This window comes from Pomacea canaliculata, linkage group LG3 (assembly GCF_003073045.1).
Source record: "Pomacea canaliculata isolate SZHN2017 linkage group LG3, ASM307304v1, whole genome shotgun sequence".
Taxonomy (NCBI): domain Eukaryota; kingdom Metazoa; phylum Mollusca; class Gastropoda; order Architaenioglossa; family Ampullariidae; genus Pomacea; species Pomacea canaliculata.
The window spans coordinates 5,338,856-5,352,333 of NC_037592.1; the positions used below are offsets into that span (position 1 = coordinate 5,338,856).

At 37.9% G+C, this 13,478-nt stretch overlaps 1 protein-coding gene across 6 annotated transcripts in view; it reads right to left on the reverse strand.

Moving 5' to 3' along the window:
• The window catches only part of LOC112558837 (oxysterol-binding protein-related protein 8-like), a 58,577-nt gene extending 45,564 nt beyond the window's left edge, over positions 1-13,013 (reverse strand). For 3 of the 6 annotated variants that reach the window (XM_025229537.1, XM_025229536.1, XM_025229531.1), the window contains exons 1-2: positions 12,859-13,013; positions 10,819-10,916 (exon numbers count right to left, since the gene is read on the reverse strand). In XM_025229537.1, coding sequence (XP_025085322.1) covers positions 10,819-10,888 — 70 coding nt within the window. In that variant the 5' untranslated portion in view covers positions 10,889-10,916; positions 12,859-13,013. The other 3 variants (XM_025229533.1, XM_025229534.1, XM_025229535.1) reach the window with 3 other exon arrangements.
• Positions 13,014-13,478: the final 465 nt, after the last annotated feature.

Here is a 13,478-nt window from a genome sequence, read left to right on the forward strand (position 1 = left end):
TCCTATATTTGATTGTATCTCTATATTTAATAACCAGTAATGACGAGATATCAGTGCTCATGCCCGATTGATTACGCATACATTAATGTAATAAGACCTTCGACCTAAACTTACGTTTTCAGACCACCACCACCAGCCACCCCTCACCCCGGGCAAATTCTCTTTAGGTAAATTGGAGCCCTCTTCATTGATTTACACGATGATAAACTCTGAACATGCTAACTGTGCCGTCCCCTGTAAAGAGGAACTAGTGGTCGGAAAGCGCACCCACACATACTCCACACGTGTGCATCCATTTACCACACACTGTTCAATGTTCACTAGCAAAACTGCTGAGACGAAAGCCTAACGAGTTAGTAGCTGATCGAAAATGACCATGGTGATGAAAATAAGGGCAGTTTCGAACTCATCGCGAGCGAAGGGCACGCTCTCATCTCTTTATATATGAACAGAGCGATAAACCACGATCGGAGCAAGATCAACAACCTCAACTGCAAGTGACGGCTCACAAAATTATAAGGAATAAAATCCCCGCAGAATGAACGTAGTCAAACAATAACAGCAAAAAACATCAGTAAAGTTCAAGCAATATCTTATGCTCAAAAGTAGATTGCACCATCCGTTTTGTGATGACACGCTTGTTTGCATTAAGTTTTGTTACTATGTTAACATATGATGGTATCGTGATATCGCTAGCTAGCCACTTACCACCGAAGCTCTGCTTCGTGTCCAGCTTCATGCTTGTCTGGATTAATGACCAATGGTGTGCGATGGCTGGGAGTGAGTGGGAGCATAATGACATCATGGCAGCTACAAATTATTTCTCGGTGTTGCCATTCAGGGATTAAGGACGCTAAATACAGCAATTCGTGCTGTGGACATGGGGGGCTCTATGGGACATTGGACAGACGAAGCTCATCGATTCCTCAACAGTCTTCTGATGATGAGGTGGATCAAGGGACAGAGAGGGGGTGGTCAGCGTAACACTGCAACACTGATTTCTCGGCTGGATCGTTAAGCCAGATAAACTTGCGTGCAACTTTAAAGATCAGACTGCTTACAGCTGTCTACAGTGTCGTCTGCGACAAAAGATCGAGGACCTAAATTTGTTTCGCGCTGGAGATGAGCTGTCTGAACTATTTCGATCTCGTACAATGACGAAATCGATATTTTTAGTGGTCATCTTGCAGTGCTCATAGCGTAGTTCTCTCGTATATTTGGCTTCATTCTGGTTGTCATTAATCCACCCCGGAAGACATGTATGCATCCCACCCATCGAGTTCCTAAACGGAATAGCTCACTGGGGTATCTTCTCATGAGATGGTATGTTTAACAAAGAAGTGTCTGCTATCTGGTCTTCGATATCATAATTATATAAAGGCATTCAAAGGGATATAAAACCGAATCAGGTTTCTTAGAAAGGTGTATTTCTCTTGCTTTAAGTTTGGCAAATCGGTTCGCTCCTTCATTTCCATGGACGCCCCTGTGTACTAGAACCCATGCCGATGGCTTGCTTTCTTCCACTGTTCCTAAAGTATTTTATTCTGTGATACCGACCATCTCTACAAAAATATTTTGTACGGAATCATTTGTGAATTAGTATCATGAAAAGATTTGTGAAAAGATTTTATTTCTCGAGGCTCCAACTTTGTACAGATGCCTGAAAGTGCCAACATCAAAGTATGCTGCATGTATAAGGGTGCAAGAAGACGATACCGGTTAGCTTCAGTCTAAGTGAACTAATGTCTGAGATCACAAAAGATGGCATTTACCATCTATAAGGTACCATCTACCATTTATAAGGAGATGCATTAGGACTATACGACTGAGAAAAGTGGGCTAAACGTGCTAAAATAATCTCTACCGAGCGGCTCGTATCATTGTGACCAAAGCATAAGTAGTGGATATGTGTGGCAAAAAACAAGAGAACCAAGAATAATGTATTAAGACCAGCACACCTTATCTAACAAAATTAATATCACCCCAAAACTTTCCACCAGCTTTAAAGCTAAAATGAATTGTACGTCGCGCCAAAAGAGAAAACGGCAAACGTGACTTCACCGTGCGCCAGTGAGAAGACCGAGACTTGCTCTTACCTGGCAATAGCCGACTGAACTGTCAACAGAGGCAAAGAGAACATTTTAAGAATTCTGTCGAAAACCCACCAGTTCCATACTTGTCATTTCACCCCTCCCCTTTGTCTATCAAGTACCCAAGTGATATCCAGCCCCGTAGAGAGAACCATACTCGTACAGGTAGCGACTTCCTAAGTAAAAGTTTGAAGGCAGTGCAGACGGTGTCTTTTTCCTCCTAATCGATGCTCATGTCATGCAGACGGCATTTCTTTGCACAACTCGGCAGGTGTTTCACAGCGGCAAAGCTGGAGCCAGTCACGAATTCGCGAATCAGTTAACTTGCTTTTTGTTCTTTCACCTTGCATAAAAACTTACTTTCGAGATGCCAGCTCATAAGTCACAGTTTTGATCATTCGGGGATAGTAAAAATGTTTGTGCAACTCACATTTTACACACATTGACCAACAACTGGTCAATACGTTCAAGGCTGCTTCCTCTCTCTCATTAGTTTAGGTTGGGGATAAATGATTTCCATCAACTCCGTTACTGTACTTTGACGAATAGTGACGAATCCGAACTACGTTTTGTATTTATCTGTTCCATTTATTAAGATTTAAGCGAACAAAAAGATTCATTGATACCCATTCTGTTATAGGTTGATTATTTTATGTAGACTAACTCCAATTTGACATGGCAGTTTGCATTTTTTCGCAATAAAGTATTAATAAGAGAAATAATGATATGTTGCACACTAGAGGGGTTGTGTGTACATGTACGGGTGTAATTTTTATATGCACGCGTGCATGAGAATCTGGCTATTTGTTTTTAACAGGGATACCGTATATTCTTCCGATTTTACATCTTATTTAACTATATGAGTCATGTTAATATTGTTATACGAACGATAGTTCTCGACTGTATACACTTTATTTCCTGACAGCCAAAACAAATTGCGTTAAGGTTGTAACCTAATTCATGATGATTACTATTATTATTGATGCAATTGCTTTCTTGCTGTAAATCTTGTACAATGCACTAGTAATAAAAATTAATTTTAATCTTAATTTTATATTTTCACTTGCCCTTTTGAAAGGGGCTCAAAGCGAATATAATCCAACTGAGACTGATCAATAAGAGTTCGAGCTCTCTCTTATTTGATACTGAATAGGTATACTGCTGTAACCCAGAACCTTACTTGTTACATATCAATTTGCTCTAAGATAGTTTTTCAGCTTCAGTTTTATACTATAGAACAAGTCTCTCAGCTACTGTTGATACTTTAATCTGTTAATTTTATTTTTCGCATTCGACACTCCAGTCTATGAAAATGATAATGATGAAGATATAAATGATGATGGTTGTTATTGTTCACTTCGCCCTAGAAAATGGCTTGGGCCTATTCAGCAATAGTTTTGTGGGTGGGAGAAACAACGTGTAAGAATTTTACAAGTTTTAAATTGGTCCTTTTAAGTTTCTACCATTCTGCTGGGGTTTTTTTTTTTCCATTCATTCTCACTTGTTTTAAAGATAAACCCTCGACCCGTCAAAACATGTTTTGCTAAAGCGATTCACTGGTTTGCGTATGTCAAGACAATCAGCGAGGTACACTGGAAGTAGACTTATTTTTACCCGCTCTCCTCCCAACTATCTTTGCAGTTTTCTTGAAGATTCCGCCCACTCCTACTCTTGACTTCCTCCAACCAAAGAGGGTATCCTCTTCTAAAAGCATGTTATCCTCCTGATAGGTAAGCGCCCACCACTGGTACTCGGGCTGCCCGTGTCCGCGGGAGGACTGCAGGCGCGTCCTTCACCAGATACTGCAGACAGCAGCTTTGATGTAAACACCACGCAAGGAGACTGTGGAAGGGTGAGCGCTACCTCACCCTCCGTCTAAGCGGAAAACACCAGGCGCACTGGGGCATGCTGGCACCTCCGCCGGAGCTTGTTTTGGTCCCGTTTAAAGAGCATTTTGAGCGCGTAATCGATAGCTTCCATTAGATGCTCGTGAGTAATGACTACTGTCGGGACCTGTTATGGTGCTGGGATCTTAGAAGAACAGTTTTTAGGGAGCTGCATTTCTTATGACATCACATTACTTTTGATATGAGAGTAAAATAAGAATCTTTCCTTGAATGTTGCAGACCGATTCTAAAACAGAGGGACTTTAGCCATTTTTTCCAAGTTTTAAAAAGGTCTGAAATAAAAGAATCTTCAACACAAATCAACACACATCAAGTGGCGATAAATGCTCGAATAGAAGAAAACTAATCTTCATAAAAAATAAAAAAAAAAAAACAACGCACTGGCTGCTTCATTTTCTCTTTAGAACGGTATCATAGAATGGATGCAGCAGAAAGAAAGGGCTCAATGCTGTTTTGTTTTTTTAAAAAGCTTTCAACCAATTATGTGCATCACACAGTAAGGAACACTTGTCTGTAATACCTGCTTTTGGGCCGAGAAAAGTGTGTGCGTTCGTTTTGAGGGCAAACTTAATAAGTGAACCACTAAGGTATATTCAATCTTATCGTCACTCAATCTTGTTGGGACTACAGTAAACATGTCAAAAATGCAAAAGTAAATATACGGACCAGGTCGCAGCAATGGTCTTGTGGTCTTCACACCGCATTAAATGAGAACTCTTTGAGCCTGAGGTCAGTTAACAAAATAACATATTCAAAACAGGAAGCAGTAATCGTGTCCAGATAACAGGCCACTAAGCTGCTGAGACATCCTAGTCTAATAATCGCACTGTACCAGTTCAGATTTTCCTTTATCTTCTTCCGCTTCTCTTCTCGCTATAAGCTAGTGCAAAGATTACATCTTCCACCCACTTCCCCCCAGATGTTGCTGCAGAACACGGAATAATGATCCGCCTTTTCTCTCACTAGACTTCAAAACGAGGTGGAACTAATTTTTGCCTTAAACGGCAGCGATAATAGCCGACTGGTGTAAACATCCAGTTTAAAATATTGTTCTTTCGCCCAAGTTTGTTCCTCCGCCCTCTAGCACTTCCAAGCGTCTAGGCTATAGGGACATAACTATGAGACTGCCCATAGCAAAGGAAAAAAAAAAGTAAAAATGAAAGATGTTACAAAAAGTTATAAAGGCCGATATAAACAAATCAGAAGTTGCCATTGCATATTCTAAACCAACTCTCAGCCACACACGCGTATCTCTGTGCCTACAACGGCGTAGAAAGAGTAACGATTACAGCAAACATATTGTAGCAGCGAGACTCAAGATGTTGTCATACGACATCAGGTGCAAAAACTGGCAAGCATGCTACGCTGACCTACTCATTGTTCGACTGAACTCCAGTATCCACCGATCCTCATCATCAGGTACACAAAATGACGCCGGGCGCTACCTGGATAGTTAGCGAGTAGTTGTCAGCTAAACTGAATATTGAAATTGTAAGCTTCGCATTACCTACATTTCGTACTCAACAAAGTGCTGTGCAACCTGGTCCCCAGAAGCTTGCAGCACTGCTTCAACAATCAGATTATGTGTGTGGCCATGCAAAAAACATTTCACTTGCTCACTCACTCCAGCATACATACACACGCGTAATGAAGTGTTGCGGGGCGACTAGTTCTGTAATAAACATCGGAGAAAGAAAGATCAAACAACAACAACAACAACAACAACAACAACAACAACAACAACAACAACAACAACAACCCCAAAGACAAACGCGAGCTTCACAACCGCTGTCTCTCACCTGAAGCGCAGCAGTACCCGCCTATTGCTCTCGAGATGGTGGATTTAACATTCAGTCACACACCTTCAGCCTACCGGGAGGAAAATCGATGATGATTCTATTCCAAAGTCGGACGTCCGCACGCACTAGCCATTCACCAGAGTACAGCACCCCAATGTTTTCTCTACAGTCATGTCCGAGATCACCACGGTGGCGTGCGGACTATCCTTGATATCTTTCCATCGGGCAGTCAAGGCAATCCCAGCTGATGAACGTGGTGGTACTAACACCCCTCAAACACCATCCCATCTCCACACATCCAGATATCTCACCTCTTTGACATGATCGCAGGTGCATGGTATGTTTCTTTACATTGTTGGCAGTGCGCAGACATATGCTTTCCCTTATCTCCCCTCACTGTATGTACTTACCATAGTCACACTTCAGAGCCGAACGAAAAATGTGAAGATGACAACGAGCTCCAGTCATCTGGTTCACTGCACTAGGGTCAAATGCTTCATAATGTATGTTACAGACAGTGTACAGAATGACAACTGACACCGTGGTCAGGTCTACTTTTGTCTCCTCACCTAGAATTTCCTGACGCGCGGCGCTAAAACCTTGATCACAACAGGATCATTAATCCTTTTCATCTCACTGTGTGTTCCACTTCGGCCAGACACATAGTACAAGGCTTAGATGGGGTCTGGGGAGCGTTACTGATCGCAACCTTACCTCTGAGCACTTTGTTGCCAACATGTCCTACGATGTCCTGACCAATCCCTCCCTCAGAATAACCCCTGCTCTCTCCATAAACACACAAACGACAGTCTTAAAAATCGAAATTGTGAGCGAACATAGAAAACTAGTTCGGCCTGCACGCGATGACTCGTCCCGCTATACTTAGTATTCAGGAAGTATCACAATAAGAGTCCAGCCAGCGCTCAGAAACGAGTCTGCTTACACGCTGCTCATCTTGGTTTTGTTGTTGTTGTTATTTTTTAGTTCCTAAAGGTAAAAGTAACGGTACTAAACGGACCTGGTCCATCATATTAACATACCTCAGAGTTACCGCAAGCAGACAAACTCACTGGTACTCAAGTCACTGATCATTGTTCTGTAAGCCGACTACTGTGTTAGGATTCTGTTGATTGTCACGATGTCAAGTTCTAAACAAACACCGGTCTGGGCGAAAATACTCCCAGGTCTTTGATTAAGAATCGTGACTAATATACACACAGCTCTGGTCAATAAAATTTACTTCAAGATTGAGCCACGGAACTATCAGCAAAGCATTGGTTTTGAGAGAGTATATTGACCCCTGACTTTCCACATGTCAATGGTTATCCTGCTCGCAAGTCTGGTGTGCCTTCTTTTTGGCTGGGTTACTCCTACCACTGCTATATTCTTAGAACGACACACATTTCATGGGCACATTTAACACTCTTGTTTTTTCAGAAAGTGTTTCAGTGCATGACTAAGTTTAATAAAAAGTGGTCCTGGGTGTGGTTACTTTTAAAACTGCTGTGTTGTACTGTCAAGGAAACTGCCATGCATATCAAAAAATCTGTAACGATTATTTGAAACCTCTCAAGCCTTTTCAAACCTCAGACCTTAGACCTTTTTGACATTCAGCCCTCTGTGCCAAGATAAAATAAATCATAACTAAAGTTTAAGGTTGAAAGGTGTTGCAAATGTACTCACACACTGCTGCCGAAAATACTCATCTCCATCAGCAAAGACCTCTATAATGATTATATCTAGCTTTTCCCATCAAACAATTCATCTACTAAAGCTTCTTTTGTTATGATGTTGTTTCAGACTGTTGAAACTAAACACTTTTGCTTCCTTAACAGCTTCCCCGCCAAACTGAGGTGTCTTTATCACTTGCCCTAAATTTAACATCTGCACATGTCACATTTATGTTTCAATGACACATTACAAAGTAATTCAATGTCCATGCATTAGAAATAGTTATGATCTCATTAGGCTGTTGTTTCATACTGTTAAAACTAAACACTTTAGTTTCCTTAACAGTTCCCCCTCCCCCCTAACAAACAGGTGTTTCAATCACTTGTCATAAATGTAACATCTGCACATGTTGCATTTATGTTCCAAAAAGTAATCCAATGTACATACATTTGGAATATATATGATCTTTGACTACTTACTTGAGTACATGCTCATATACATTGCTGAAACTTCTTATGATTATGGACATATAAGTCAGGGCTAAAATCAACAAACTCTTTTCTTCCTCTCTCTTTTGACACCCCCATATATATGTGTGTGTGCACTTCCAAGAATGGGGGGGCATTTAACAACTCTTAAAACACCTGTTGCTAAAATCTGTAATTAATACAAACAGGGCGACTGTTTCTCTTTTTCTTTCATCTCATGTGCACCTATTCTCTGTTTACTTACAGCAGTTAGAGACCAGATACACAGAAGGTGACTAGGCCATCCCAAGAGGTCTAAGTAAAGCAGTCACCTAAAATGTTAACTCCATCAACCCAGCTAATACCAAGCAAAGTGCCATGCTCCTGGCCCCTTGTCACCTTTCACTGCCACCATTTTTCTGAAGACCAGACTGAGCTGTTTCCTATCAGTTCACTATAGCCAATACTTGAGCACTGTTTCCCAGTGTGGACTGTTTTTAATAGCATATTTAGATTTTCATGAGTTCAGCCAAAACTAGCATCAAGGCATATTTTTGGGCACCAGTCGTTAGATTTTTATTAACAGACTTGTTAAATCGTAAAGATAAACTCCTCAGTCTAAAAGTCTAAAAGATAAACTCAGAAAAACTAAATTAACAAACTTTGGCTCACTCAGAAAAACTAAATTAACAAACTTTGGCTCATTTGTATAACTCTAACCATTTTCCAGTCTACTCTCAAAGGACAAGATACTAATTCTAAAGTAGGCACAACAATTCTGAAGATGTAAGCAATGACTTAATATAATTAAGCAGATGCAGTGCTCAGCCTATAAAGCTTTTATAATATTTTTATCATGCAGGTAATATTTCTGTTTAACTAATCTGTACAGATAACTTGACATTAAGAACTTTTTTACCCTAGTGGACTTTCCAATGCACAGAAAAATTGACAAAAAAAAAAAATTTAAACAAATGATAAGCACAGAAGTGTTGCATCAACCCATCAACAGTAAAAGCAAAGTCCATCGTGCTAAATGGCCCTATTATAATAAATGATATAAATAAATCAGTCAATAAAGCAAATAAGATAAAAGACAACTGAATGATAATTCTCCATTTACAGCTTTAACTATGGCTGCAGATATTCTTTGAACACCAGCTGCCCACCCCCTATCCTGTATTCTGGTCCTATGCTGGTGTAAGCTAAGGAACTTCAGGAAAAAAAAAACCGAAACCAAACAAAACACATTTTCATAAAAAAAAAACTCTCTTAATATTTAAGACAAATAAGGTTCCATCTTATGATTAAGGTATGAAAAAAACAAATGATTCACATATTCAAATATGAGAAATAGAATACTGAACAATAATCTCCAGTTAAGCAGCATTGCAGATAACCTAATATTTTCCACCTAGTTCACATTTTTGTAACACTGATATAGACAGCAAAGACACTATTTTCTTTGACTGAAAGAATAAGAATAGAATTAATGAAGTGGCAAGCCTAAGCAACATCATACATGATGCAGAGTGGTGGGCATGACAAAGCAGGGTATTGAAACATGAGCAGAAGGTTTAGCTACCTACTCAAAGTATTTATGAAAAAGCTTCAAATGTAATCACAATTCAAAGAAATATTTCAAAAGTTTCATATTTTTGGCTGTTCTACCAAATCTGTGGGGACTGGATGTCTCAAGATCTTAAAAACTCAGTCACTACACACTTAAAAAGTCATAAAATAGAAAAAGCTTGATACAGGTCAATAATTCCCCACAGGAAACACAAACAAGCCTGGTAAAACGTAGCTGTGCTAAAGATTTGTAGAAAGAAGATAAATATGTGATTGTAAAGATTAACACCACGAACAATTAAAAAAAATAAATATTATTCCCATGCTAATAGTGCGAAGTTGCAAACAATAAAAGATGTATTTTAGTGTACTGCTGTAAGTCTAACCATCTTGTGAATTTAACCAACATGTGGCATTACCCTCTTCTACAATGTTTTCTTTTAACACCAGATAATACCATAGAGCTGAAACATTTTTCTGAAGGTATATTAAGTATATAGGGTGTGTCAATGAGGCCCTGAGTGGCATACTGGGCCTAATGTCATCATGAGACCTTTAGTCACTTCGAGGTTAACATAATAGTGGTCAGAAATGTTCAGCAATCGATGAGAGATAAACAAACAGTTTTCATGTGCAAAAAATCACAACGTAGTTTTACAAATATTACTTGAACTTTCAGATTAATAATGTTCACTATGATAAAGCTTTTAACTTATAGATAATCTGACAGTAAATTTAATGACTGCAATAAACTCCATAACACCTTTCCTCTAAATTAAGATTATGACAGTGAAATGCAGAACATCACTGACTTATCCAAGATTCAGTACAATGTTAAGGCTCCAGACCATATCTATGCTGATGGCATTCACTTTCTCAACACAAGTAGTCACATCACAGGGGCATGTAGTATTGTGCTTTCTATATTATAATAAAAATAGAGATTTATTGAAACAGACATATTCCTGCAAAGTTCAACCAAGAATTTTCCCTTTTTGTATAAGTCCTAAGTAGTAAAATTGGATTAATTACGAAAACTTTAGCTAGCATCCAGCACAGCATGTAAGTCATGAGCAAATAATAGAAAATATGAAAAAAATTAAGTTTCAGAATTATCATTATCTTAAGTGTTATTAATAATGACTACTCATAGAAGGGTTAGAAAATATAAATATTGCAAAGCTGAAAAGAAAATGGAAAAGTTCAAAGTCTTTCATCATGAGTAGCCAATATACATTTGCAACCCAAACTTGAAAAGTACTCCTCATTAAAAAATATTACCACTACCCCACCAACTAAAACATTTATTTACCTTGATCCATGGTTGAGCCTCTGTGAAAAAGGGAGTTTATAACAGAAGAAGCACCCTCTCCTCTCGACATGCTACTTCAGTCAGGGCATTTTGGTCACCTGAAACAAGGAGCAAAATTGCTGAGAATATACTGAAAAATAAGATCTAGAATAGGGCAACCCATATCAGTGTTATTATCTGTATACACAAATAGTGAATATTAACATTCCAAAAAGAGTACAGCAATAAAAATAATCTAAAAAAAATCTCAGTCTAATGATGAGTGAACTTTACCAACACCCACAATGTTAGCAATTCTGCTGATAATTTTCACAAGCACTCACAGTTACTGCCATAAATATTGCTAGAATAGGAATCAAGCCTAGTAGCTAAGAGTGATCTTAACATATTCAAGAATTCATTGTTGCAGCTATCTATGCAAAGTATGGTGTACAGATGTAAGCGCCAAAGTGATAGTTTCTTTCAACACCACTGATTATTCTACAATAAATAAATTATGGAGACAAGTTAATTACTTCTTAAATTAATTACTTTAAGTTAATAGTCATTCCTTGCTACCAAATTAGTGTACTGTGAATTATAGACTGATTATGAAATAATTATATAGTATATATAAAATAATAAATAGAACATTAAAATGATTACCTTAATTGTAAGTAATATACTGTACTTCCATTGTAATTAATTTTGGGGGCAAATAAAAATGAATTTTTAACTAAAAGCCTTTCAACTAGTGATAATAATGTCTCAAACCATTAGACAAAACTTTTCCTTTTCAAAACGTCTCCCTCAAAGATTCTGGAAATATATTCAAGAAAGGATGAAGGTGAGCACTGGAATAGCTAGTTCACTGAGAAAGGATGGTTTATTAACAGTAAAAGATGAGAAAAAGGCAGAGACACTAAATTAATTATTTTTTGCCCGCGTGTTTACACAGGAAGATAGGAATACTATACCCACTATGCTCAAAGGCTTGTATTCAAGAGGATCATTCTTTGGGGATATAAGAGTAACTCCTATAGCTGTTCAAGAAAAACTGAAGAATCTAAATCCATACAAATCTCAAGGCCCTGACCTAATACCATGTACAGAGGATCCTGAAAGAAGTAAGTGTTGTTAGCCGTGTATTGTGTTCATTATTAAATAAGTCATTAGAAAGGTTTGAAATATGATCCTTGCAATTACAGACCACTTAGTTTAACTTGTACTGTGTGCAAAGTTAGAGGTGCTCTAGTTAAACATTTTGTAAAGTAGAGAATGTATACAAAAATGTTACCATGGATATGACACAGTTATTAGAAAACATGGAGGATATAACCTCATGAGGGTGAGGATGTAGACTTTTATATTTTAATTTTAAACAGGCATTTGATTCAATGTTTAAAATAGTTCATGGTTATGTTGACATTGATATTAAGGTATTCTTCTCCTCCCCACAAGCTAACATCACCAGAAATTCAGAAAGAAAACTCTTCATTAAAACTTGTAAGACTAATAAACATAAATTCATTTCTCCATAAAACGTTGCAACTAATTAGAACTCATGCACTTCCAACTAACATTAAATATGCACCGAATTTAAATAGCTTTAAGAGCTCTCTAGGAATCATTCAAAAATTAACAGATTTTTTTATAGTTCTGACGAAAAATAAAGTAAGGCTCAGACCTAAAATGCATTAATCACAGTTATAACGAGGGAACATTAAAAGGCAATGAGGCCTAAGCAGTCATGCAGAAAGTAACAATTTAAAAATAAACGTATTAATTCTATAATGATAATGGAACATTTCTAAAAAACTTTAAAAGTCGTACAGTAAGCAATCATCACAACTTAATAGCTTCTTTACACTGTGATCCTTTGTTTACTGATTGTTTTCCCAAGATTTCTTGAAACTGACGTAACTAAGAAAGCGATGCCATGCAACCGCAACTACCGAGCATCATCATCTCAACCGATTCAATAACGATTTTAAATTGCTAAAGATTGCTGGTTCCTTTTTGTCACTCTATGTAAGGCACAAAAAGATGAAATAAACTGACTTTCTCAAACTGTGGGCGACGTACTGCATCCTGCTTTAAACAACCGAAGGTACTTTACTGGCAGACGATAGATGCTCGGCGTTACAACTCCCCGGAAGTAGGCTGCATAGCGCCATCTACGCAAATATCAGTGCAAGTAGGTCGACTTCTCTCGGCTTGATGTTAATAATTTATAGCCATTTGTTTTTCTTTTTAATAATAGCAGTGGTTTCTACATCCGAACTGATAATCTGTAAAATTAATTTTTTTTTTCGAAATAAAAACAGAGACTGGAAATTAAAGGTTTAATGAATGATGGACGAAATGTGACGCACTACCGTATACTGCGATGTTAATTGTACTTTTATTTACTTTTGTTTACATTGTTCTTATAATAGCTTTAGACGTCAGTTTTGTTGTCAGTCTATAAATTGACAGTGATCAAAGCAAAGTTTCGATCTTTCTTTATTTTTAGGGGAGAAAGTAAGTAATTTTGTGGATTTAAAAAGGTCCAGGTCAACCTTCAATTACGGATATGTACGAATAGGTGGTTCATTCTTCAATATTTTATGCATTTCGTAGACACAGAATTCAAGAATATTTGGTAGCACAAAGTGTATACTGAAAACCTTAAATGATTT